This window comes from Typopeltis vanoorti, chromosome 8 (genome assembly GCF_054136105.1).
Source record: "Typopeltis vanoorti isolate ZY-2024b chromosome 8, IOZ_Tvanoo_1.0, whole genome shotgun sequence".
Classification (NCBI taxonomy): Eukaryota; Metazoa; Arthropoda; class Arachnida; order Uropygi; family Thelyphonidae; genus Typopeltis; species Typopeltis vanoorti.
Genome location: NC_143556.1, coordinates 126,660,918 through 126,688,535, shown reverse-complemented (window position 1 = coordinate 126,688,535; position 27,618 = coordinate 126,660,918). Strand labels below are relative to the sequence as shown.

The 27,618-nt window shown below is 37.5% G+C and overlaps 1 protein-coding gene across 2 annotated transcripts in view; it reads left to right on the top strand.

The window, feature by feature from the left end:
- The window catches only part of LOC150104338 (uncharacterized), a 248,033-nt gene that overhangs the window by 41,269 nt on the left and 179,146 nt on the right, over positions 1-27,618 (top strand). The window contains exon 1 of one of the 2 annotated variants that reach the window (XM_090396302.1): positions 7,050-7,215. The exons of the other annotated variant lie outside the window; for it this stretch is intronic. Within the exon in view, the coding sequence (XP_090252428.1) occupies positions 7,053-7,215 (163 nt within the window). The 5' untranslated portion in view covers positions 7,050-7,052. Of the gene's footprint in view, positions 1-7,049; positions 7,216-27,618 lie in introns of those variants that run through there. 2 annotated transcript variants of the gene reach the window in all.

The following is a 27,618-nucleotide window of genomic DNA, read 5'->3' as shown; positions in this document are numbered from 1 at the left end:
TAGCGTGGATAAGAAGATGGCTGAATGACATACCAAAAAGTAGTATACAGGGGATGTGAGTCTTCAACATTTAAGGTATATCTCCGTATCTCCTGTCCCTTCCTCTCCATCTTCCAACCACCATCCTGCTGTTGAAGAAGAGACTTTGATTCTCAGACTGACATCATCTCTAGATGATCATCCTCTTCCAAAATATAACCATCTAATTCTTAAATCTCTCATCCAGATTCACCTTCTTGTAATGGATATCACAGATCAGTTAAATGACTATCTCCATGCTGAATTCTCCGAAAACTTGATGCCCCCTCAACATCAACCTACATCTCATTCTACAATGACTGTCAATTAGGAAGCAGAGGAAGGGGGCCAATGCAGCTATGCAGGCCCTCTATGAAAAGAAGAGGGCAATGTGCCAAAACCATCCTTGATAGTGCTTCCCCTCCACCTCTAGCAGACTTATTTGATGATTTTGTCAAATTCTGGAGTCTTTTCTGCTCCACCTCCACACTTACCTGATTATGATGACCAACCTACGATATTTAGGTCCATTCATGCCCTTCAAATATACCAGCCTGTCTCCATGCAGGAGATTAAAGCATCTCTTCCATCCAATTTCTCTGCCTCTGGACCTGATGGCTTTCCTTCATCTAGGCTTCGGAACATGCTGTTGAAGATTCTTCAAGACTTAGTGGACATTCTCCTTTCCAGTAAAGTAATACCAACATACGTATGTGCTTCAAGAACTATCTTCATTCCGAAGAAATGACTCTATCGTAAAATATTAGTTAAACGACTTCAGCAACATATACAGCATGATTATAGACAGAGAGCTTTTGTCCCTTTGGACGGCTGTGCCAAGAATATATACCTTCTTTCTTCTCCCTCTGATTCCCGATGCCACCTTAAGCCTCTATATATGGCGTTGCTGGACGACTTCCAAAAGGCCTTTGATAGCGTCTTCCTTCCTGTTCTCCTTCGAGTGCTGTCTATTGCTGGTGTCCAGAACCTTTTCTTTCCTATGTTATGGAGCTATACTTGGGTAGATATATCACTATCACTACAGGGTGCTGTGCAACTTCTATTCCTGCAGTGTGCGGTGTTTGCCAGGGTGATCCTCTATCTCCCCTTTTCTTTAACTGCGTCATAGATGAGGTTCTCTTCATTCTCTTCCTAGCCATATAGGCTAATCTCTAGGCTCTTCCGTTAATGCTGTGGCCTTTGTGGACGATCTTATTCTCGTAGCCTCTACTAAGATAGGCTTGCAGGAACTCCTTGACCGGGCAGTTGACTTCTCTATTCGAGGCCTTTCTGTTAATGTAGAGAAGTCCTGCTCTTTAGCTCTTGACCCCTCTGGTCGTGACAAGAAGTTTAAGGTCGAGACTATAGAGTTTTCCCTGCACAGGAGGCCGTTGCATGCTTTGACCATCCTGAAAGAGTGGAGATACCTCAGTATCATGTTCACCCCTGAAGGGAAGGTCTTCTGTCCCTTCTATCCTAGAAGCTGGGATCGCTTCTTTGAGGAAAGCTCCTCTCAAGCCCCAGCAAAGACTGTTTGTCCTTTCCCACTATCTCCTACCTCGCTTTTACCACAAGTTGGTGCTTGGTAGGATATATATCTCGGCACTGTCCCGAATGGACCGGGCTATCAGTTCATCCGTGAGATCATTGCTCCGACTGCCGCCTGACACTCCTACTGCATATTTCCATGCGAGTGTGAAGGATGGCGGGTTTTGGGTGCCATCACTTAGATGGCTGATCCCATGCCTGTGGCTGTCAAGAATCGGGCAGTTAGAAGTATCTTCTCCCATCTGCAGAGAGGCTTTCTATAGCCCATTAATACAAGAAGACTAGGCGGGCTAAAGGCTGGTCCCATTATCAAGGTACTTTAATCAAGTCAGCACCCGCAGAACACGAGATGGGCATCTCTGTTGCACTGTTCTGTAGATGATGCTCCTTTAAAAGAGTCATATCTGGTGCCTTCTCAGCATGATTGAGTAAGGGATGGCACCAGACTCCTCCCTGGGTTCGAGTATATTGATGTATCGAGTATAGTGACGACTCCAACTGTAGTGCTGGCTGCCACTACAGTGAGACATTGTCTCATATAGCCCTGTGTTGCTTCAGCACCCATGGGGTCTGCGTGATGAGGGATGATGCCGTGGTCTCCATTCTGAATAACCCCTTTAAGAACAAAGGTTGGGAGACCGCGGTGGAACCACATTATAGGATCTCCGCGGGTTTGCGTAAGCCAGACTTAGTGATTAAAAGAGATGGTGACGTTTGGGTAGTTGATGGTGGGAACAGGGCACCCAATAGCCTATAGCCATAATAATAAAGTAAATTATTATAAAAATAACCATGATCTAGTTAGTAAGATACAGGAGGAGCATGGGGCAACTGAGGTTTACCAGCACCACCATCTCTTTACATGGCGTATGGATTGCAGATAGTTATAAGGACTTAAAATAGCTTGGGCTTATGCAGAAGGATATGAAAGTTCTTTCCTTGAGGGCCCTACAGGGCACACTGGTGACATGACGTTGCCACCAGAGAATGACTACAATGATAACTAGAACAGGCATAGGGTAAAACACTTGTAAAGGCTTAGGCCTATATCAAGTCTGGATGAAATGTCTGGACGTGATGTAAGGGTAGTACTGCCCATAACCAGTACAAAAATTAATTAAAAAAAAAATAATAAAAAAATAGTCTGTGTATTACAAGGAATAACACAAGGTGTACTACAAATTGAATAACAGTGGACCATTCTTGGTCCTCTGTTATTCAATTTGTACATTAATGACATTGGGAAGGCTTTGACAGGCGTCGTACAGCTATTTGTTGATGATGCAAAGATAGGTAGGTTAATCAGAAATGCTGCTGATATACAGTACTTGCAGAATGATTTGAATAAGCTGGAATTGTGGACATGGGAAAATGGATGTCAGTTCAGTGTCACTTAGTGTAAAGCCATGCACTTTGGCGTGATTAGATACACAATGTCGTATTATATTGGTGGGATCATGCTAGGAGAAACTGATCAGGCTAGTGATCTTGGAGTGTTAGTAGGTAGGAAATTGAAGTTCAGGGGCCATGTAGCAAAAATTGCAAATACAACTGAAAAGATAATTGCAATATTGAAATGAACTTTGACATGTAAAGATGAGGATGTCATTTTGCCTCTTTACAAGGCCTTGATAAGACCGACCTTCGACTATTTGTATGTAGGTCTGGTTTCTGTGGTGATTCGGATAGTGGAGAGAGCGCGAAGGACAGTGTAAAAATGATATCAGGATTGTGGAATGCTGATTATGATGACAGATTGTGAATTTTAGACTGCAGACACTAGCAAACAGGAGAAAGCAGGGTGTGAGGTAGAAGTAAACAGGATGAAATATTTAGTTTGGTGTTGCTGTAGACCTGGTAATATGGAGGGTAATGAGAAGGAAATGTATAGGCAAATTGGCTTAGCTAGCAAGAAACGAGTTATCATTATGGGCGACCTTAATTATGGTAATATAGACTGGAAGCAAGAGACTGCATCTGGGGGTAAAGAAAACGAATTTTCGGAGTTTTTGAAAGATAATTACCTTAGGCAGCACGTAACGGAGGGTACACGAGGATCAAGAGTATTGGATTTGATCATCTCATCAGATGATGTTATAAATGAGGTATCAAATCTTCCACCATTGGTGAGAGTGACCACGAGGTGATCACGTGCAGGGTGACCAGTCATTCGAGGACGTCTGTTGGAAAGGGATATATGTGGAATTATAAGACTGGTAATTACGAAAAGCTCAGGAAACAGCTTGCGATAATAAATTGGAAAGAGGAACTGGATGGAAAGGATATCAGTGCTGCTTGGGCCATACTCAAGAACTATTTGGTGGAGGCAATATCAGAGTGTATTCCAAGGGTCAAGAGGATAAACAGAGTGCGTGTAAAATGGATGAATCAAGAGATAAAGTATGCAATCTGGAAGAAGAAGGTATTATGGAAGAAACACAAAATGAGTATATATAACAACCAGTTGCATGAGAAGTACAAACAGCAGGCGAGGAAGGTGACTAGCTTGATAAGGGTAGCAAAAATGCAGTATGAGCAGCAGTTAGCTAAAGCTGCCAAAAAAAAAAAAAAAATCCTAAGGAGTTTTTTCGATATGTCGCCAGTAGAAGAAAGAATGATTATGGTAGGATTGGATTGATTGATGAAAACGGAGGAATGATAACCGCTGCGGACGATATAGTTGAGATATTTAGTGAGCAATTTCTAAAGGTATTTCATTCTTGTGAATGTGACATTATGCAGAACTTGAAAGGAGGAGGAGGAGAAACTGTTAGTAAGTGAACAGGAGGTATATGAGGAATTGAATAGACTTGATGTAAATAAGGCTGTGGGACTTGATGCTATTTCACCACGTGTCTTGAGGGAATGTGCCAGAGAGTTAACAACAGCCTTTGTATATCTTTTCAACATGAGTCTCTCACTGGGTCAAGTTCCAAAAGAGTGGAAAGAGGGTAAAATTGTTCCAATTCATAAGGGAGGTGATAAGAGTAAGGCTTTGAATTATAAACCAGTCTGTGTGTCTGGAGTTGTGGTCAAGGTATTAGAGAAGTTAGTTAGGAATAAAGTTCAGAATTGGGTCGACAACAGAAAAATACTCTTTGGCGGCCAGCATGGATTTACTAAAGGAAAATCGTGCTTTAGCAACCTGCTTACTTTTTATAATAAAGTGACAAATGCGTTGGATAAGGGTATTGCATATACAGTGGTATATTTAGATTTTGCAAAGGCGTTTGATAAATTGCCACATGACAAGTTGGTAATTAAATTGGAACAGATGGGGCTGAACAGTAGATTGGTTCACTGGATTGGAGATTGGTTGTCTGATAGGTATCAGCGAGTTGTCTATGGAGGAGCGATATCCCAGAAGAGGAAAGTTACTAGTGGTGTAACTCAAGGGTCTGTTTTGGGTCCATTGCTGTTTAATTTGTATGTAAATGATATCTGGAGAGATCTGAATGGTGATGTGCAGTTGTTTGCAGATGATGCAAAGTTGGGCAGAGCTATCAGGAGTAGTGTGGATGCTGTAGCTTTGCAAGAGGACTTGAATACACTGTCTGAATGGGTAAATAAGTGGGGGATGTCAATTCAATGTTTCAAAGTGTAAGGTTTTGAAATTTGGGAATCAGAGATGGGATGTAAAGTACACAATCGGTGCGAATATCTTGGAAGAGGTAGAGGAAATGAGAGATCTGGGAGTGATTGTAGACAAGGACCTAAAATTTCGGGGACATCTTACTAAAATAGTGAAGACAACACAGCGGATAATGGGAATGATGCGGAGGACATTGACTTGTAGAAGTAAGGGTGTTATGGTTCCTTTGTATAAGGCTTTGATCTGGTCATCTGGTTTTCAAAAAGATGAAATTGCGTTGGAAAAAGTTCAGAGGCGATTGACTAAGGTGGTTTCTGGAATGTAGAGTATGAAGTGAGATTGACAAAATGTAATTTGCAGAAATTGTTGGTGGATAGAAGGAGGGGGGGGATATGATTGAGACATATAAGCTGTTAAGTGGTTATTACCAGATTAACGTCGGGGAGGTTTTGCACAGAATGAGTGAGGATAGTAAGAGAACAAGAGGTCATTCCTGGAAGTTGTATAAGGAGGGTGTGAGCAAGGGAGTGAGGAGCAGGTTTTTTTGCATGGAGAGTGGTGAGTGATTGGAATGCTTTGCCCGAGAGTGTGGTGTGTGCAGAGACAGTGAATATATTTAAGGCACAGTATGATAAACTGTATAACAGTGGACCTCCCACGATGAGTCTTTGACTCCATGGAGGTTTTTATAATAGTAATAATAATAATATGATTGAGACTTACAAACTACTGAAAGAGCTACGAAGAATTTCATTTCATGGAATTCTTCATTTTACGGAGGGTGGGGAAATGACCATAAGGTATCTATGGATGCAGAGAATGAATCCCGCTAAGAAGGGGTGAAATCTACATATATATATTTTTTCCTCACAGTGTGGTGCGTGATTGAATGGATTGTCATCGGATATTACATGTGCAAGCAGTGTAAATGAATTCAAGAACAAATATGATAAGTGGTGCTGATAGTATAGTTTCTCTCGATGAGTCCCTGACTCCCGGGAGGCCTGTCTTAATACTAATAGTGCGAAATTCCGCCTGCTAGGAAGAGTTGATCCGAGTGCTGAAGCCGTCAGTTCAATAACGCAATCATTTTTTAATGACTTTGCTTAAAACATAATTCTTGGTAAGGATGAAAGACGTGGAAACATTAAATGAATCCGAACAACAACCCCCCCCCCCCCAAAAAAAAAAGAGCCCAACATTTTTCGGGCATGCATTTTTGATGAAAATCCCATTCTCCAAATCTCGTACCTGAGTTCGTGTATGTATGGATGTGTGTGTTCGCGTTTACATCTACATACGAAGCTTACCTGCTTATACACTGCTCAAAACAGTTAGGGGGTATTGTAATTTCTGTCTGATAATTATGAATTTCTGCAAATAATTATAACTATTGGGTACTTTATACATGAATAAATATTTCTTACTTATGGATAGGGTGTAATTGATGAGATATTGTTTAAATAATCGATATTTATTACAAATTGTGTTACATTTGTGAATTATTTCTATAACTTTATAATTTACAAGAAAACCAAAATATCAACTAATTGTTTTGAGCAGTATATATAAAGTAATAAAGCACAATAATACTCACTGAAAATCCATGTATTCCGTATATTTTGCCGTATCGTTAACATAGAACCTGTTGATATGTTCGAATGATTGCGATTAAATTGTGAACCTTCCTGATATTGAAAATTATGATTTGTTTTTGATATGCTTAACTGCCATTACTTTTGGCGTCTGTCTGACTGCTAGTGACGTTCATGAGTTTTTGGCAGTAGCCCACAGAACACCAGTATTATATACAAGTCTTTTTGCGGCGCAACATCCACGCCATCAACTGTCGCCCACCGACCAAGGTCGATTAGCGGACGGATTTCGCTCTGTAATGCAGATAGTTGGAAGACAAAATAATATAATTAACACATCAGTGTATAACTTTCACATGTGCGCACTTGTGGAGTCTTTTTATCCAAGTGGAATAATTTCAGCGATGTATTCTTGTATGGAATTTTCAAATAAATGCTCGAATTTTCGAAGAGATGGCTGTCGTGAGTTTTTGTTTTTGTTTTCTTGAGTTCTGTAACATTAATTTATTCCCCTCCCCGGCATTTATCCTTTTCATTACTCTTTTGGGTTTTTCACAATAGTAATGACGTTTGGAGAGAGGACTCGCATGTGAGTTTCTATAGAGTGTGTTGGATTTAATCTTTTGTATTATTAAGATGTGCTGTTATTTATTGTCAAAGATAAACTACAAAAAAAAAAAAAAATCTGCAAAATAAAAAAGTTAAACTTTGGTGTTTTTTTTCCCCCCTTAAGAATGGGTTTATTTCTACAGAAATCCAGTCAGGCATGCCACTGAGAATTATTGATCGATTGTAAGTTAACTAAGTGGTTTGTTTTTATTCATGACCCTTTTCTAGATGCATAATCACGTTCAAAATGAGTTAGCTAGATGAAATGATTTAAGTTGGTGTTTAGAAGTATTTTTACATTAGAAATAGCACTTTTGAACCGAGTTTTTCTCGTATATTCACTTTATTGTGAATAGCATCTTGACTATTTGCTGTTATGTAACCCCGTGCTTTCATTTGGCATACGCTGCTGTCTAGGAAGGGCATTGCGAATGTTCTGGGCAACAATCAAAGCGTGTTTGAATCAGGCAGTGAGAAAATTGCTTTTAATTAAAAACATTAAAAAAAAATGTCTTCCATCGGGGATTTGAAATTCCCAACATCACATTGACAAATGAAAATATCTTTGCAAGAAATAAAAAAATAATAATTATTATTCTTCAGATATCTTATTTATAAAAGTTTTCATTTCTTTATAAAATTTATTTACTTAATAATGAACAAATATTTATATCTTCAGATCAGTTTTTCTCTATTTAGGGCTGCCACCTATTCATATTTGATGTAGATTGCCCGTATTTTATTAGTCTCTCTCTCCATATAATTGTTCTGGCTTGATATGGACATATGGTTGTTGTGTATATTTCAATAAAATTTAATTCCTTTGGGTATACATTGATTTCTGTGTTGGTTTGCATTATATTGATAGATTTTTCGGCTTGGTTCCAACAGAATCTTTCTCTGTTGGAACCATGATTTGGGAGTTGTGGCGGGCACTTATTATCAGTCTGAGTGGCGGCTTGAGTTGGTGCATGATTTGAGGACTGGAGTCCTGCTTCGCGACAGTCCTTTGTTGAGCGGATGTCCGCCAAAAGCATGACGTTAATACGATGACTTCAAGGTCACTTAGAGCCACAACATTGAATGATGAGAAACGTGTCAGTTCAGGCCGGAAAGGCAGCTGCAAAAGTTTCCGCGTTTTTTTATATGGCGCATTTAGCATTCGACGGGATGTTTCGCCCTTCGATTGGAAAAGAGTTCGATTATTGTCCTAATGATAGGAATTTCTATATGAGCCTTATTTCAGTTGAAAGTGAGTTAGCCGTTTTCGCATGATGGAGGCAGCAGGGTTTTCTTTTTTTCTCCCAGAAACCTTTAATTTTTCGTTCCACATATCTAGAAATCGTCCATAGAGCACTCTTAATTTACGGACAAAAAATATTATTGGTGAGCAATAGGTTGCACTATGTGTAGAACGAAAATTAAATAGTGTGTTGTACAGTGCCCTCCCGCGATAAGACCTCGGAGGTGTCACGTAATAATAATGTACATGTCAGTATTTACAGTTTCATTCCTCTTATTAAAAAAAAAAACTAATCAGTGTATCAGAAAAGCTTAAATTGTTAAAATATTAGTTTTCCTTCAATGATTGTTTAAATATTTTTAAATGCCTAAAATTAAATAGAAACAACAAAATTATATTTAATGATTTAGTTAATATCTTTCAAAAAATATCCCTGCCATTTGATAAAGATGCTGTCTGTAATGAACTGAATACAATACAAGGTGTGTATTGTATTGCACTGATGGAGAAAATGGTGGATATAAGGAAGGTGCATAATATATATATATATATATATATATATATATATATATATATATATATATATATATATATATATATAACTCTTCACAATAACTTTTAAATTTGGTTAGTCATGTGGTCAGTATCATGCATTTGTGGAAAGAATATTTTCCGTAAGAATGATGGCTGAATTATTAAAGGCAAATTAATTAAACAACCAAATAATAATTACAAATTCTGAAGATAACTTACAGAAAGCTATTTTAGATCTAAATGAGATAGCCAAAGATGATGGCATGATAATATCAACAGAAAAATCAAAAACTACTCCTTCTTCCTCTGCACATTTTTCCTGCTTCCATTGCAGGGTCCGTGTGTTACGTAGACGCGATGTTTGTTAGTACAACCTGCTGCTGACGGGGAAATGCATTTTTTGACTGTAGCTGCGTATGTTCACGGGGCCGGTTTGCCTGTTTACGGGATAAAAAACCCCAGATAAACTGGGGAAAAAACCCTGCTGTCCACGCCCAAGACCAGCTAACTTGGCTATGGCTGAGGAAGATCCTTAAGCTCCTCACATCGTCGACAGGAATCGAGCCTAGGACACTCCTTCCCCAGGCATATGGTTGCAAAGCACATAGCCACCAGGCTAACCACGCAAAAACTATTGCCTTTAAAGAACAAGATCCAGTAAGAACTAAAATACAGGGTGGCCATAAATTAACTTTTCCTCTTTGGAGGTATCTGTAGCTAAAACTAATACACAGAATGAGATCACATTTTATGTTGAGACTTTTGAAGGTATGGGGAGATGAATTCCGCAAAAAAAAAAGATTTAGTACCAAAAGTCGCCGATAGGGGAAATTTTGGTACTAAATATTATGCAAATTTTACTGTGTGTACAGGACAGCAGCGCTACCAATTCCACTTAAAATGGGATTGGGAACATTCAGGCAGTTATTCGAATGACTGATGAATTGTGCTCAATATGTCCTACCTTTCCTCAACGTGCTTTACTTGTTAAGTTGTTTTACCTTAAACAGTTCAATGCTATAGCGGCCCTTCAGGAATTTAGAAGGCTTCATAACCTGCATACAGGTCCTATGTCAGCTGTAGTACTGAGAGCTATGATTAAGAAGTTTGAAGAAACTGGATCACTAGGAGTTAGACCTGGCAGAGGGCAGAAAGCAGTGCAAGAAGAGACAGTAACAGACATTGCTACTGCGGTGTTCGATGACAGACCAGTACTGGCCAAGCACTCGTGCCATAGCTCACAAACTTGATATGGCTTATGGTACTGTCTGGAAAATCTTATGGAAAATGCTTCACTTCTATCCGTATACGTTCAGTCGTGTGCAAGCACTAACTACCCCAGATTATGATAAGTGCATGACCTTTGCACCAACATTTCTTTCTTGAACGAGGTCGACAATGACTGGCCTTGAAGAATATTGTGGGTTGATGAGGCTCGTTTTTATCTGAATGGGTCGGTCAACACTCACAACTGCAAAATTTGGGCATCTAAACATCCCCAAGCGATCCAGCAAATACACTGCATTCTCCAAAAGTAACCATGTGGTGTGGCTTCACAGCCGATTTCATAATAGGACCATACTTTTATGAGTGTATTACCCCTACAGGTCCTGTAACCTGCTCGATTACTGGAGAGATTTATCGATGAATATTGGAGAATTTTGTCATTTCTGCATTGCAGCAAAGACATTGTTTGGACTCCATAATTTTTATGCAGGATGGAGCATAGCCACACATTGAACGTTCTATACAGTGTCTTTTATGCCAGCATTTCAGTAATGAGAGGGTTATCAGTCAGTTTTTTTCTGATGGCATGGCCGCCTCGATCCCCAGAAATCATTCAATGTGATTTTTGCTGTGGGGGTATTTGAAATCCGTTGTGTATGTTGGTGGCGTTCCCAACTTGCATGTTTTGAAAGAGAACATAAAACGGGCTGTTATGAACATCCAATCTGACTCCTTACGCTCAGCCGTAGAGCATGTCGTACACCCGATGCAATTTGTTGTACACAATAAAGGTCAGCACATTGAAAATCGTGTATGTGGTCCAGGGGACCCTGATTCTGATGAATAAAACATTATTCCCTGTGAGTTCAATCACTACATTAATTTCTGTGTCTCTCGCAAGTGTTGTTGTTTTAGTTTAATTATTATTATAAATAAAAGAAACACGTATTAGCCACAGTGAAAATTATTTAATTATAAATATTTCATCCTAAGTATCTTAGGACATCATCAGTATCATAGGATCCATTGGGAAAAGTCTAAACTTTTACATAGATCTTTATATAAACATGAACGTTTATACAAAGAAAGTTCTGAAGCCCTACTACACAGACCAAACTTAAACCGCAATGGCGTTCTTACTATTCCTAAAGTATGGGAAATTGTCATACAAAATTGTGTTAATTAATTAATTTATTTTTTGTAACACGTTACGCATGTTTAATGAGATTCTATTGTAATCATGCGCCCTAACTGTATGTTATTCCTATTATTGTATTAAACTACTGTACTGATGATGTCCTAAGATACTTAGGATGAAATATTTACAATTAAGTAATTTTCACGGTGGTTAATACGTGCTTCTTTTAATTATGATCGCACCACAGGTTTCGTTATTTAAAAAAAAAAAAATATTATCATCATTGTAACGCGCTACATATCCAGCTGGAATGAGTGACGTGGCTGTCGCTTACACCGTCAAAATGTTATTATTCCATTTTATCTGTCTTTAGCATAATTATCCATTTGTTTTAGGCTCTGCCAGCGCCAAAAATTCCCCTATCGGCGAATTTTGGTACTAAATATTTTTTCTCGGAAATCATCTCCTTGTGCCTTCAAAAGTCTCAATTTAAAATTTGGTTTCATTCCCTTTATCGGTTTTAGCTATAGATGCTTCCAAAGAGGGAAAGTCATTTAATGGCCACCTGTAGTAATAGTTAACAAGATCTTAGAACAGGTGAATTCATTTAACTACCTAGGATGTTTGATCACATATGAAAATGAAAAAGATATAAACCTAACAATTGCAAAATATTTAAAAATAACAGGTGTAATTAACTCTATATTTAAACCAAACCTAGTTCAAAAACAAACCAGACTAAAAGTATACAATACATTAACCCTGCCAGTCTTATTGTGTGGAAGTAAAATCTGGACAATAAAACAAAAAGACAAAGATTAATAACAGCAGAAATAAAGTTTATGAGAAAAACTGCAAAGTATACTCTATTTGATTGCAAAAGAAATGAAGAAATTATGAAAGAATTAAACCAAGAATCAGTAATAGAAAAAAAATTAAAAAAATATAAACATAAATGGATGAACATGTTCAAAGAATGAAAATAGAAAGATTACCAGCCTTAAAGTACACGCCATTAGGAAAAAGAAAACTAGGACGTCCTCTTTGAAGATTAAACAATGACTTCGAAGCCCGTAACAGGCCACACTAGGGCCTAAATCCTCGATATGCATGATGATGATGATGAAATTAGTTAAAATTATGTTCCTATTAGTTCACTTTTTCTGATTTTATCGAAAATAATAAGCACTTTAGAAGAATCCTTTGTTTACCTTTTGAATGAAAATTATCTTGCATTGATGATAACAAATGATTAGATGTATCCTGTGTAGAACAAAGTAGGCTTGAGTTTTATGATGTATGGCATGAGTTTGACAGTAGAAATTACATAAAAGAGGGATCGGGGTGGCTTCAGGAGCCTGGCAAAATTATTCATTCATGTTAGACCTTACGTAAAAAATCGGGCAAACTACTGTGGATCATCATGGAAGAACTAGTGACTATGTGTTTGTAAGTTCTTTCTTTGGGTTGTGATCCATTGCAAGTGGTGAGAAAGATGAAAAGGAAGTGGGGCATGCACTGGGAGTTGAGAGACTTGCAAACTTACTGCTCACACAGAGGGAATTAGGTCTCCTGTCCTCACATGACCTTGATGGTTCCTCCTAAAGCCACTGTATTTGCTCTCCCTTGAGTCAGAAACTGCCAAAATACATGGCTGCAGGATTATTTGATGTTAGCTGATTGGGAAGCCTTCAGATTCATTACTAACTGGTTTGGTCCCATGTGCTAACCAGTGGCTGCCCTGCTCAACAGTTTTAGTGCTGTACCCCTCAAATGAGAGAGGATTTGGACCCCCCCCCCTCCCTACAGTGTGTTTGAACTCTGAACAGTGCTTAGAGCATTTTAACAAGAATAAAACTGATTTTGTGCATTGATTTATTACTATGGATGAGACTTGGATTCACCATCACTTGCACTGCACGTGGGAAGAGATGGGGCAGGACAGTAACTGGGACCCTTTCTTTGAATGCAGACTGTATGCTTGTGTCGGAAGCAGATGCAGTTGTTGAAATAATGTGTGGTCACTCTGTTATGCTAAAAGGAATGTTCTGCTGAACTGGTTAGGCCCTTGACATGGTTGTGTAATTTGAGTCAAAAGCTCAGAAAAGATCTCAGAGGAATGGAAAAAAATGCATGATAGTCCTCTTGTATGAGTATGGTACAAAAACTGATCTGTATAAATATCATCCTTACTATACCTCTGGAGTGGTGGTGAAGATTTTAGTTAGTAATCATTTGTATACATACAGAAATGATTTTTCTCTCAACTCATTTCTGTATGCAGATATATGGAGAGGACCTGATTGGACAAGTTGAATTATTTGCTGATGATGCAAAGATAGATAGGTTAATCGGGGATACTGCTGATATGTAGCATTTGCAGAATGATTGAAACAGGCTGGAACTGTGGGCAAATGATAATGGCTGTCAGTTAAAGTTAGTAAGTGTAAAGCTGTGCTCTTTTGGAAGATAAGCTTTCCCGTATATTATATTAGTGGATTATGCTTGGAAAAATCTTAGTTTTGGTGAATAAGAACTTTAAGTTTAAAGGTTACATAATAGAAATTGCAAATATAACATCAGAGGATATTGTAATGCTGAAACAAATGTTGACATGTAAGTATAAAGTAATTTTGCCTCTTTACTAGGCCTTCATGTGACTGCACATAGATTTCTGTCTGCAGATTTGTTCTCCTGGTTTCTGAGAGGATAAAGAAGCAGTGGAGAGGGAACAGAGAACAGCTACAAGGTGATATCAGCATTGAAATTTAGATTGAGGACATATTATTATTCTTATGGACTACTCTAAGGAGTCCTTAGACTCATCGAGGGTGGCCCTGAACATCATGTCAAGAACTATCCAACATTTGTGCAGTATCTATCATACTTTGCTTTGAACTCATTCACAGTCATGGCACCCACAACACACTCTGGCAACCTATTCCACTCATTCACGACTCTCCAAGCAAAAAACACTCTTACTCAGTTTTCATGGATGGCCCCTAATTCTCCCGCCACCAGACCTGTTCTGAAAATTTTCTTCTGAATTATTCTTGTAAAAATCCCTTGGTAATTTGTATGTCTCAATCATATCACCCCTTTTCTGCTTATCAACCAGTTTCTGTAACCCATAAATCTTCAACCTCTTCTCGTAAGGTTCATTCCATAGACCCTACCATCTTGATTGCTTATCTCTGTATTCTCTCCAGCTCCTCATTGTCAAGAAACCCTGGTGCCCAGATTTGTGTGCAGTAGGTCAAGATGGGGTTTTTTTTATCAAGACTTGATAAAGAGGAATAATAACCTGCTTGTCTCTGCTCGTCAAAGTATTCTTCAGTAACCAAGTAATCTGATGAGCTGTTTTAGTCACTTTTGCTGTGTGCCCCCTAAACTTTAACTAATGCATAACCTTACACTATATCACATTAAACTGACATCTATTCTCCTTTGTCCAGTCTACCAATCTATCTGAATCATCTTGCAAAATTTTGACATCATCTGTATTAACTATCACTCTACCCAACTTTACATCATCATCAGCAAACAACTGAACAGTTCTTCTCAGATCCTTTTCTATATCGTTAATGTACAAATTAAACAGGAGCAGTCCGAGAACAGAACCCTTCGGCACACAATTTGTCACAGACCTTCTTTTGGACTGTACTTCCTGAATAAACTATCTCTCCCAATCACCTGCCTATCCACCTCACTAACCTTATATCCATCCTTATGTGCTACAGTTTACTAATTAGAATTCTATGTGGTATCCTGTCAAAGGACTTTTGCAAAGTCCAGCAGTATCACTGTAAATCCATTACATTTATGCAGCTCAGCTGTCACTGTATTACAAAACATGAGCAAGTTATAGGGGCATGACCTACCTTCACAAAACCATGTTGTCCCTCATACAGTATCCCATTTCGATCTATCCATTCCTGTATTTTGCTCTTGACCAACTTCTCCAATACTTTGACAACAACTCCTGCTATGCTGATCAGTTGGTAATTTGCTACATCAGTCTTGGAGCCTCCTTTATGTAATGGAACTAATTTCTCCTCTTTCCACCCTCTTGGGACTAATCCAGAGCTCAGACTTAGATTAAACAATGTGGTCAAGGGCACTGACAATTCCCTCGCAGCTTCATGTTGTTGTATGTTCTGTTACTTGTTTCTTAATCCTGTTTTGTTTTTGTTGTTCTATACTTAAACTTTGTGAATGGTCGAAAACCTTAACTATCCTGCTGACATTTATTTATTTATACTAGATCTTATTTTTTCACGCTTTTGAGTCAAACAAATTTGTTTTATGACTGCACCAGATAGACTATGTATTGAGTGCAAGACTATAAGATTTTAAACTAAAGACAAAGCAGATATTGTTAGCCTTCCTCTCTTATTGTTAATCTTTACCTTTAATTAGTTCTGGCCTAATTATTGATTACTTAAACTTTATCTTATGCAGGTTTGAAATTTTCAGGATAGTGCATTGACAGAATCAGTCTAACGTGTTGTTCATAAACCATTTAATTAAATTAAAAGGGAATATTTACACAGTTTGATTCACATTAACATATATATACAATTGCATTACAATTCTTCTTAATTTAAATTTAGTTCTAACTTTCTTCTTTTAAATCTAAATCATAATCTAGAATATCCTGCCAATCATACACTGACAGACAATAAATCATACCTTGAGAAGGCCAAATTCAGTATCACTTTACATTATCTTATTGTACCCATAACAGACAAGTTACATTCTTGTACATTCTTGTCCAGAATTATCACATACATGTGGTGGTGTTTTTTTTTCCTTTCAGTCATTTCTGACCCTAGGTGACTTTTTAGGCATTGCCCACAAAGTGTTATTAATCTCCTATCAACAGTTTTCTTCGAAATTAGTCTACTACTTGTCAACTCTTCGCCTTTTGGCAACTGACATATGGAAATATGAGTTCTGTATTGCTTCAACCTTGGTATCACCTCTGGGTCTGGCTCCCACTGAAGAGACCTCAATAAAGGTTGAAACTGGTCTGGGCAGTGACCCTTCCCATAATGCATAACAGTCCACAATAAGATGTGCTTTGCATTATGGGATACTAAGGAAAGTGATGAGAACTTAGTCTGCCTTCGCCAAGAGTTGCCCCAGTCCTGATTGTGGTATCTTTTTATTTCATGCTTCTAAGGCGCATCAGACTGAATCAGTCCATCTAGACCAGGGATCAGCAACCTTTTCAGACTCGCGGGCCACATTCAACTTTTAGTTTTAATAATCAGGCAGCAAGCGTTTAATTAAGAGAAAATAGTGAGTGAAAAAATACTAATGTTATCAATTTTTATTATATTAATTTTAAAAAACACAGAAATAGTTAAAGTACCAGAAAATGAAACTCATTGAAAAATTATCACATAAAAACAAAGTAATGTAGTTTATGCATCACAATATGTGTGTCTCCTTGCTTAATGTGACTTTTGTAATTGTATTCCCTTAGCCAAATTATCTATCCACTTTATAACCTGAAGTGCAAATTCGAATCGAAGCATGCAAAGTTCATCAATCAGGTCGAGAAGAAAATTTATTTTTTCTAAAACTCATGGCAGAAATGCTTATTCACAAAAATGTACGAGCTTCCAAATGCGACTATCATCTTCTTTGCGAAACTGATTAATACTTCAAATTTTTTTAGTAAGCATCGATAAAATGTTTGGATATTTTCTAACAAAAATGCGTTCTTTAATGTTTCATTGTGCTGTAATTCGAAAACTTCCATCTGTAGTTGGTTTGGTGCGTCATCAACGTTGATATTAAAAGTGTTCAAAAATAATTGCATTTCGATGCCATTTTTATGAAAATCAACAAATCTTATTGAAAATTCCGTTTGCAAATCTTCAATAATACCAACAAAAGTGCACAGGTGATATCACAAAGTATAGGTATAAAATTATTTTTAATTTATTATTCATATTATAAAATGTATTATTTAAATAATTCAACATACGGGCCACATGCTATGTAAGTATATGGTCAACCTTTTATGGGCCACCAAAAATGCACGTTTGGGCTGCCGACCCCTGATCTAGACCTTGGTCTCCCTCTGGGTCTTTTTCCTGGCATCTTGGCATCAAACACCTGTTTTGCTAAACTTTTTCTCCCATTCTATTTAAGTGGCCTTACCACCTTAGAATAGTTCTGAATAGTTGAATGCAAACACTATCAACTTCCTTTCTAATATCTTCATTTTTAATATGATTCTGCCATTGATGCCATCTGTTCACTTCCTTGTTGATCTCTAGTATTTGATCAAGTGCTTTATTTCTAACCTGACTTTCAGATCATAACTTAAAACTAGTTTGAACATTGTCTTGTATATTGCTAGTTTTGTGTTTTGGCTAATTTCCCTCTTATTCCACATAACTTGATTCATCTGGTTACCCACTATACCAGCGTTGCTTATTCTTTGTGTACTTCCAGATTTAACTTGCCATCTTCAGTAAAAACTGTGCCTGAATTGCTGATTACTGTAGGCTCTCTATTCAGAATGCAGTTCTGTTTTCAGTGTTTCTGCCTATTTTTATAGTTTGGCCTTTTTATTGCTGATTTTTATGCCAAATTTGTTAGATGTTATTCAATTTAGTTAGAGAAATCCTGAAAACTTGCACTAGATGTGTTTAGGAGTACATGATCTGCACAAAGCAAAGAGCTAAGTTCTCCAATCCTAATATCAGGTTTAATGCCACTTATTTTTTCATAATGTGATCCATATAGATGATGAATAAGAGTGGAGATAATGTGCATCCTTGTCTTACACCTGATTTTACATCAAACCATCTTTCTGTATTTTCTTCAGTTGTATCTTCCGACTTGAAACTTAAATATAGACTATGTATTGCTCTGTATAATTTTCCATTTACCCCATATAATTGTAGTGTTTTGCAAAGCTTTTCTCTGGGCACACCTTATCATATGCCTTTTATAGATCTACAAAACATAAATACAAATCCTTGTCATATTCCTATGATTTCTCAACTATTTGTTGTGGAGTGAAAATCTGATCTTGACAAACTCTATTTGGCCTAACCTAGCTTGTTTTCACAAAGTTTCTCTTCCACAGTCTTTCTCCACCTCTTTTCAAGTATGCTTGCATAAATTACCTGGAATACTTATTAGAGAAATTCCTCTAATTCTCACATTTAGCTGATGTACCTACCTTCTTAGCTGAATCAACATTTTCTTCAGAGTCCACTGTGACTCCAGGGATTTGTTTTCAAATTTCTTTAAATTTTCTTCAATAATGTTTGTATAGTATAGTCTACAGTTTAGCTGTAAAAACTGCTGAACTTTATTCTTTTTAAAACTTTCTTATACATTGTTCTTTTCTAAGTAATACTATTTTATCCTGCTTAGCATATAATGGTGCTTAGTTTGGTTGAACAGTTTTTTTATGTGGCTTCCACCTACAAAAGGTTTTTGGAAAACATATAACACATTTATATTGTAGGTGACGGGATGACAAGTTTTTATTTTTATTATATATAAAATGTATATATAATGTATTTCTTAATTCATTTTTTTTTTTTTACATAATCTGGAAAGTGCTCTGGAGACCAAACAAGGAACTTTTTTAAGCCACTTCAGGCGTCCTGTACAAGGCAGTGGTGCTATCTGAAGATAGCACCACTGCCTTGTACAGGACAATCACAAACATCCACGTCCACAAAACTGCGACCTGTTGGTTGGAGAGCGGATATATACTAACCACTCCGTCAACCAGGTTCTGCAAACATACTTTACACGGTATATACTAGTGGTGTTCAACCTTTTTTACTACGCGAGCTACTTTTCTATAAAATGATATTAGGCAATCTACTCTTTTATATAGATCACGTTCCCCGAACCTAATATCTGATTACGCACAAAAAAAAAAAAAAAAAAAAAAAAAAAATACACAACTAAAAACTTTATTTGTGTATTTAAAAATTTATTTATCACTTTTAATTATTTTAATACAACAATAAAAACAACAACAACAAATATATTGGAATAAAATATTTATTTCTCTATTTTGGAAAACCAAAGTTAGAAAAAACAACAGATTGATTACAAACTCACAAGTTACAGGAAATGCTAGTTGATTTAAAAAAAAAAAAAAAAGTTAATGTGAAATTTGGCATTGTTTGGACTCAAGTTGATATGAAGAAGTGGCCAATCGCAGACAATCATCCAAATGATCATTTGTAATTTGATTTCTTAATTGATTTTTTATGACATTCATATTTGAAAAAGCGGATTCTGACAAGTATGTCGATCCGAAACACGACAGAATTTTTCGCGCAACGCAATATCAGTTAATATTGGGAATTTTTCATGTGCATACTTCCAAATGACGTCATTGTTTATTGATTTTAAATGTAAACTATTCTGAATGTTTATTATCTCAAGTTCTACTTCAACTTGGTTTATATCAAACAGCCCACTAATTTTATTTGAAATTTCTGTGATGTTCAAGTTTTCTTGAAATGGATTATTGATAAAAGATACAATCATTTCATTTTATTAAAATCTTTAAATCTTGAATTTATTTCTTCCTCAACTAATTCTATTTCACGAATAACTTCTTTTAAATCATTGCGAAGCATTTCTTGATTTTGTTCAAAACATTTTAATAAATATGGGAGATGTCTAAATTCGCGGTTTTATATTTTTCTTTAATAAAAGTAAGTATTGTTGGAAAGTTTTTATTGAACTTAACATGTCAATTAAATTTTTATCTCTACCTTGTAACTCTAAATTTAAATTGCTTAATTTCGTACAGAAATCTACTAAAAATGATAAGTATAACAACCATCTTTTATCACTCAATTGTGGATAAATATCTTCCTTTTCATCAAGAAAATTTTTTATATCTTTAATTAATACAAGAAATCTTTCTAAAAATTGCCTTCTGCTGAGCCAGCGAACATTATTGTACAACAGAAGTGCCCTATCATCTTCTGCCTGTAATTTAAATAACCGCCGTTGCAGGGCTTTTCTTCGAACAGAATTTACAATTTTAAATGTAATATCCAAAACATCTTTTTGGATATTACAAATTGTTGGTGAATAATACAGTGGCACGTTAAAAAATCTGGATATTTGTCATCGTTTTTACATAATGAAATGAAGCTCGATTTATTACCTATCATTGCAGGAGCACCATCAGTAGTAATAGACAAGTTTAAAAAGCGGAAGTTTGTGTTGTTTCACAAATTCATCAAATGCCGACAAAATGTCTTCTCCCCTAGTCCTTCCCAATAATTTATAATTTTCAAAAGTTCTTCTTTACTTGAATAATCTTGAAACACCATGCGAATAAATACCATTAACCGAGCAAAATCGGTGAAGTCATTTGAATCATCAAATTGTAATGAAAATGCAACACACTGGTGAATGTCTGACATTAACCTGGCCTGGAAACTTTTCTCCGGCAATTGGAACTCTTCCTTTTGGCAATTTGAAACCTTGTCTGCGGCCTAGAAGTAGTCTCTCTAACAGCAATTCTGGAACGCGGACCCCTTCTGCTTGCTTCAGTCCCTTTTTATTAGGCCTCCTCTGAGACCTCGCATGAAGTTTGGCAACCTTCTAAAGAATCGGTATGAGTCTTTCATCTTAAGTTTTAAGTTCGGCACGCCTTTGGTTCTCCTCCGCTTTCTTTTGATTGTAAGTTGCCGGCCATCGGAAAGTTGTTTGAACTAAGGTGTATTAAATCCCACATTGTTTTAAAACCGAATAAGAAACTCAAAGATTGGAATCAGAGCGTTTCATGCCGAATATAGTATAGTAAACTATAAAAGTATCGGCGACTACTAGCGTGAACTAATGCACGTAGTCCAAGTATGTAGTACAAACTCGGGCAACTCGCAGCAAAGGTGGTAAAGTTCTGATCGCTATTCTTGGTATTTTCCATAATGTAAAACACATTTCCTAGGATGTGTATGCTGTTATTACATTATGGTGGGAGGTCACTACCCAAACCGGTTTCAGCCTTTATTGAGGCTTCATCACTGAGTAGCTAGACCAAATTAATACCAAAGGGTATAGCGAAAAGAACTTATATACTCTGCTATACGTGTTGTCAAAAAGGTGCACCTATTAAGTTACTTAAATATAAAGAGCCAATAGGCTTCATTTCGGCGATATAAACATTATTTAAATTAAGGGGATATTAAACCCCACATTGTTTTAAAAATTCGTATTTTTAAAACAATGTGGGGTTTAATATATATAGCGTTTTGACAACTCGTATAGCAGAGTATATGAGGTTCTTTTCGCTTTTGCTTGTTATTGTTTTCTTATAATTTAAAAAGATTATTCAACTCATCCAAAGACCCACTTCTTCCCCTGGCCCACCCTGGAGTATACCGTATTTATTGTACCTGTTATCTACCATATATAGGGGAAAGAGGACGCACAATTCCTATCAGACAAAAAGAACATAAACGACACATTAAATATAATAACATTTCTGTCAGAAAGGCCAGCTATGGTGAAGCTGGCCTTTCTGATCATGCCCTGAACACTTTACACAATGTATGAACGTAAATTCAAAGAAACCTGTGAGATTCTTATCAACCACCCTAACTAAGCAATATTGATTGTCTAAAAATCCCAAGCATGTGGGAGGCACATATTCTACCCTAGGAACCTTTCTCCATAAGAGTTAACTATAAACAGGACTGTAGATAATCCAGAATCTTAAATCTAATATAACAATTGTCATGTTAAATTAGGACATCATTGTTACTGTAAGAAAAGTATCTATACGAAAGAATGTTTCTCTGATGTAGTTTCTAATTAATTAATTTTTATTTTATTTATATATTTTTTTAATATATATTATATTTTTATTAGAGGTCATGCCAGTTGAATAACCGTTGATGAAATCATTGTCTCTTTAGCATACTGTGTGAAATGTTACTCAGCTTGTCTTTGTATATTTGTGTATACTCCATATGATGATCTTAATATGAAGATCGAAACGTCGGGAAATTAAAATAGTTATTTATAACACAGTTGTAAAGTCCATAATTTTTAAAATGATTGCTGATCGCTTTGTAACACTAAAAGAAAGCATTGAATAGTATATAGTTTTCTGTCAGGACCTTCATGTAGTGGTGTCTGGATTCTTATCCTGAAAATTTTAATTGATGCTTGTATTCAATGTTGTTGGATCATACATCCTGGCTCTGAACCCGCCATCTTGTTAGAACGTAGTTCTTATTTAAATTATCTGTTTTTTTTATCTTAATTGTTGGTTGATTACTAATCCAAATATAGAGAAATTTATATTATCCTGCGCCACCCTGTATTCAGATTAGTCTATATAATATAGTAGAATCAATCATCAACTAACTTTAGCAATCTCACTTTTCTACAGGCCGAGTTTAAAATTAATATTTAAGGCTTCCGCAAGGTCCGATAAACTTTATGAGCGGTACAATGAAAGAGAATCAGGCAAACACCAAATTGGAATCAATAAAAAACATTTAATGCAGGGTTACATAACATGTACATTAAGTATGACTTTGAAAACAAGATAATACAAATTAACTTAGTTCAAATACTCATAACAAACATAAAACATTAGGCATCAGACATCCAGCTATCAATTTTATATTCTTCCGAATAATTGAAAATGGTTCACATAGTTCAATGTTACAGAATCTTACAGTAAATATTCTTAAAGTAGAATTCTCTCTTAGTCAACACACACTTAATTCAATTACGAGGCAGTTATCACTTCAAGGGGGGGGGGAAACACTTTAAAGCTCCATACTTCGGCTAATTTTAGTAGAATGCCACAGTTAATGTTAAGATACATCGGGCGGAGCTAACTCTTATTTCTTCACGCTGAAATATAAAAAAAATGGACTGCTCTTACCGGGCTACATCCTTTGCACATTGGATTCACTAATAGGTACACATAAAACTGAAGTTAACTATCACTTTGAAGTAACACTATTCAAAAGGAATCTTCACTATATAACTGAAATATTAAACATAGAGCTTCACAAGTCTTGACGCACTCGTTTCAGGTAATCTACTTATTCTTTATTTTCTTCTACGCATTAATTTCAGCTTTGCTCTATTCTTCCTCAAAACAATTGGAATTCGACGTAATTTTCTTTATGGCATTTCCAAATTTCCTTTACTGCCACCTCTTACTTCACTCCGTGCTATCCTGAATGCTTCTCCCCTCTTTGACAATTGACATTTATGTCTTTAGGGGTGAAGCAAGATGCTTTTCATATTCCCCGCTATCTGTTGTGGTTACAGTGAGGGTAAAATTTATGAGCAGTTTGCTCGCCCTGAATGGGCATGGAGATTATGCATCGCTATAGGAGGTTAATATAGCTTTTTGTCTTCTATATTTGAATATGTCCGTTGCCTCGTATGCTGCAGCTTGCTGAACCAAATCGTTGGGATGTGTGGACGTCTTTAGGAAAAACTTGGATGTTAAGGATTGTAGAAAAGAGAAAATATAGGGAATATTTGTATCTCTATGCAGTTGATTGTTTTTAACATACCACGGGGCGTTCAGAATCATTCTCAAGCACTTGTTCTGCACTCGCTGTATTTTGATAATGTTAGTATTAGAGGTGTGGCTCCAGGCTGGGGAGGCATAGGTGATTATAGGACGAATCGTCATCTAGTATAGTTGCAATTTGATTCTGTTGCTGAGCTTGCTATTTCTATTAATTAGCGGATAGATCTGAGCTATGGCTTTAGATGCCTTTGCGCACGCAGACTCGATGTGTTGGTTGAAAGATAGCTTTTTGTCGATAATTACACCAAGGTAATTTGTTTCTGTCTGCCAGGAAATTTTAGTATTGAATAGTAACACATCTGCAGGAAACATTGGCCTTTTTGAGAAAAAAAAATGGCTGAGCTTTTCAGGGGGTTGACTTCCAATCTCCACTTGGAGAACCAACCCTCCAGCTTTAGAAAGTTTTCTTGGAGCTTTCTGGTAACGAAATGGGGTCGGAGAGATCTGGTTAGTATTGCCGTATCGTCCACATACAGGGCCAAAATGGAAGTCATCGGATTGTGCAGGATGTCTGACATGTATACAGAAAACAGCAATGGAGCCAGTAGAGATTCCTGCGGCACTCCAGCAAAGATATGGCACTGGGACGATGTAGAATCGTTGATTTTAGCTTGCATTGATCTATTCTGAAGATATGAGTGGATTAGATGAACCATTTTTAGTGAGGTACCGGCTGAGATAAGTTTGTGCAGCAGTCCAAAATGCCAGATTTTGTCAAATGCTTTGGATAGGTCTAGGGAAACAGCTCCTGTACACTGGTGCCAGTTGTAGCTGGTGGTGATGTATTCGACAATTCTGTGGATTTGCTGAGTAGTACTATGGTGTTGCCGAAAACCAAACTGTTCTTTAGGGAGGATGTTTAGATCATTTACTGAGATTTGGAGTCGCAAGAGGATGACCTTCTCCGCAACCTTACCCAGATTGGAGATGCGACTGATTGGACGATAATTTTGCGGTGTGGGTCTTTGCCTGGCTTATGTATTGGAATTACATCAGCCAGTTTCCAGGTGGAAGGAAAATAGTGAAATCTTAAAATTGCATTTATTATACTGGTCAGGTGCACTACTGCTTTTCGTGGCAGAAGTTTGATCACCTGATTAGTAATTCCGTCTGGCCCGGGAGCTTTTTTGTTCTTTAATTTTTTAATAATGTCGTATATCTCAGCAGGTGATGTTGGTTCAGTATGGTCAGTGCTGGTGATAGGAAGTTTGAGTGAGTGTCTGACCTTGCTGTGAATCTTATATATGTGGTCAAAGTCAATGTTTCCATACGAAGGCCTGCATTGCTCCTCCAAATTGTATGCTATAACTTCTGCTTTGTCTACATTTGTGTGAGCAAGGCCCTGGTCAGAGAATATTGGGGGAAGGGATCTGTGTTTGTTTTTGATATTTTTCAGTAGTCCCCAGATGGAGTGATCAGTAGGTGAAATGGAAGCTAACTTTTCTTCCCATACTTGGTCTCTATGAGCTTTGAGCGCATCTCTTACTGCCCCATTTAATCTGTTTAGATTTGTTTTATCTTGTGGCGCACACGTGTTATGGAATCTTTTCCTAGCTCTGTTTTTGTCTCTGATCAAGTTCATGATGACTTCAGGCAAACGATCTGGCTTGCGGGCAGATTTGTAGGAGGTAGCTACCGTTATAGCAGAATTAATTTGTTGTGTGAGATTTTTAACTGCAGTTTCCACTTCTTTTGTGTGTGTATGTGAGGAACAGGTCCAATATAATCCTTCAGTGCTGTTGACAGTCTTTCCCATGCTATGTAGGAGTGAGGAGGAGGAGACAGGTGTTCTTGTTTTCCCAGCTGTAGTAGAATTGGGTTGTGATCGGATGATAGTTCATCCACGGATATAATGCTGTATTGAAGTTTGATATCCTGCAGGATAGCTATATCCAGGATATCTGCAGTGCCAAACGTACTGAGATGAGTTGGTTCGGTGGGGCCTGCCACAACAGCGTTGCTCGATCCTAAGTAATTGGAAAGGATGCAACCATTCTTGTTGGTGGTTGAGCAATTCCACGCAGGGTGCTTGGAGCTCAGATCCTTGGCTATAATGGTCGGCTCTCTGTCTCATAAGATGGCATTTAGGTCAGAGTGTAGTATAGATTTTTGGGGATGATTGTACGCTGAGTAGATTTTCAATCTGCTCACTTAAACTCACTTAAACTGGTGACTACTTCCACGCCTGTGATCTCAAGGTTAGTGGTTAAAGGGTTGCTTACAGAGTGGTGCTTAATATAATTTTTAATGAAGATGGCAATGCTGCCGCCTCTGTAGAGTAATCTATCATTTCTGTATAGGCGATAACCCCTTATTTTAGGATTGTCTGAGGGTCTTAAATGAGTTTCACTGATTAATAAAACATCTGGTTGATACCTATATGTGAAATCTTGGAGTTCCAGAATTTTGTTTTTGAGGCCATTTGCATTCCAAGCAACGATCTGAAGAGATGTTGGAATGAGTTTGTTACTATTCATTTATGAGAGCTGTGAGGATGGCCTGCGTTTCACGAAGAAATCTTTTAGTGGAGGTTTCAGTAGGGTTTGATAGGCTGAAATTTTGTAGCATGTTTGCTAGTGAGGACGTAATAACAGCTGTTAGATTTTTAGGTGCTGTTGGTTGATTTTGTTCTGGTATTGGTCTATTTGTACGGGTCAGGCATAACTTCTTGTTTGCTTTTGGGTGTCTCTATTTTTGGAGGTCTCCGACTGTGGCCGCTGAGTCTCCGGGTTTGATGCCTGGGCCTCTGGTGTTCTTATACTGTAGCAGAAGGGCTGATTGACTGCCTCCATCCGTCTGTTCTTTGGTTGCTGAGTACATCCTTTGTAGTTCGCAGGATGAGGGCCACTGCAGCTGGCACATTTGGCCGAGGTGGTCCTTGGCTTAGTGCAGATATTGGTTGGGTGGCTGTCCCCACATTTCAAACATCCATATTCAGCTCTACATAGATTCTGGGTATGGCTAAACTTCTGGCACCTGTGGCACTGCTCAGAAGATGATCTTTTCCGGAGTGGTTCTGGTGTGACGATGTTTTTAAGTTGTAGATATCCTTGTATATTTTATGAATCTCAACTAGAACTAATGGCATGGAAGTCTTGTCTGCTTTGTACATTCTGCTGACCTTGACTGGAGGCAGATCCTGAGAATTAAGGTCAGCAGCTATTTCTGCTGTGTCAATGTCTTCACAGACACCACGAAGGACCACTAAGTTTTTTTCAGAGTATGGATGCCTCTGTCGTCCAGTTCTTTGGTCAATCTTCTATAGTCTGTCACTGTTGCTGGCTGGATCTTTATGTCTTCATCCATGTTTTTGGCCTTAATGAAGCCAATGTGCAGATTGGACAGTGTGGATCTTAAAGCTGCCCATTTCTGCTTTTCTCTAAGGATGATCGGAGGCACCTTTTCTTCGGGAGAAATAGCGGCGTCCGAACCCTGAGAATCCTGTTCCATTTCATTATCATTGTGTGGTTCTTCTGTTGCTCTTCGCTTTTTGCGTGCGCGCACTTCTACAAAGTCTGAAGGAGTAGAAGG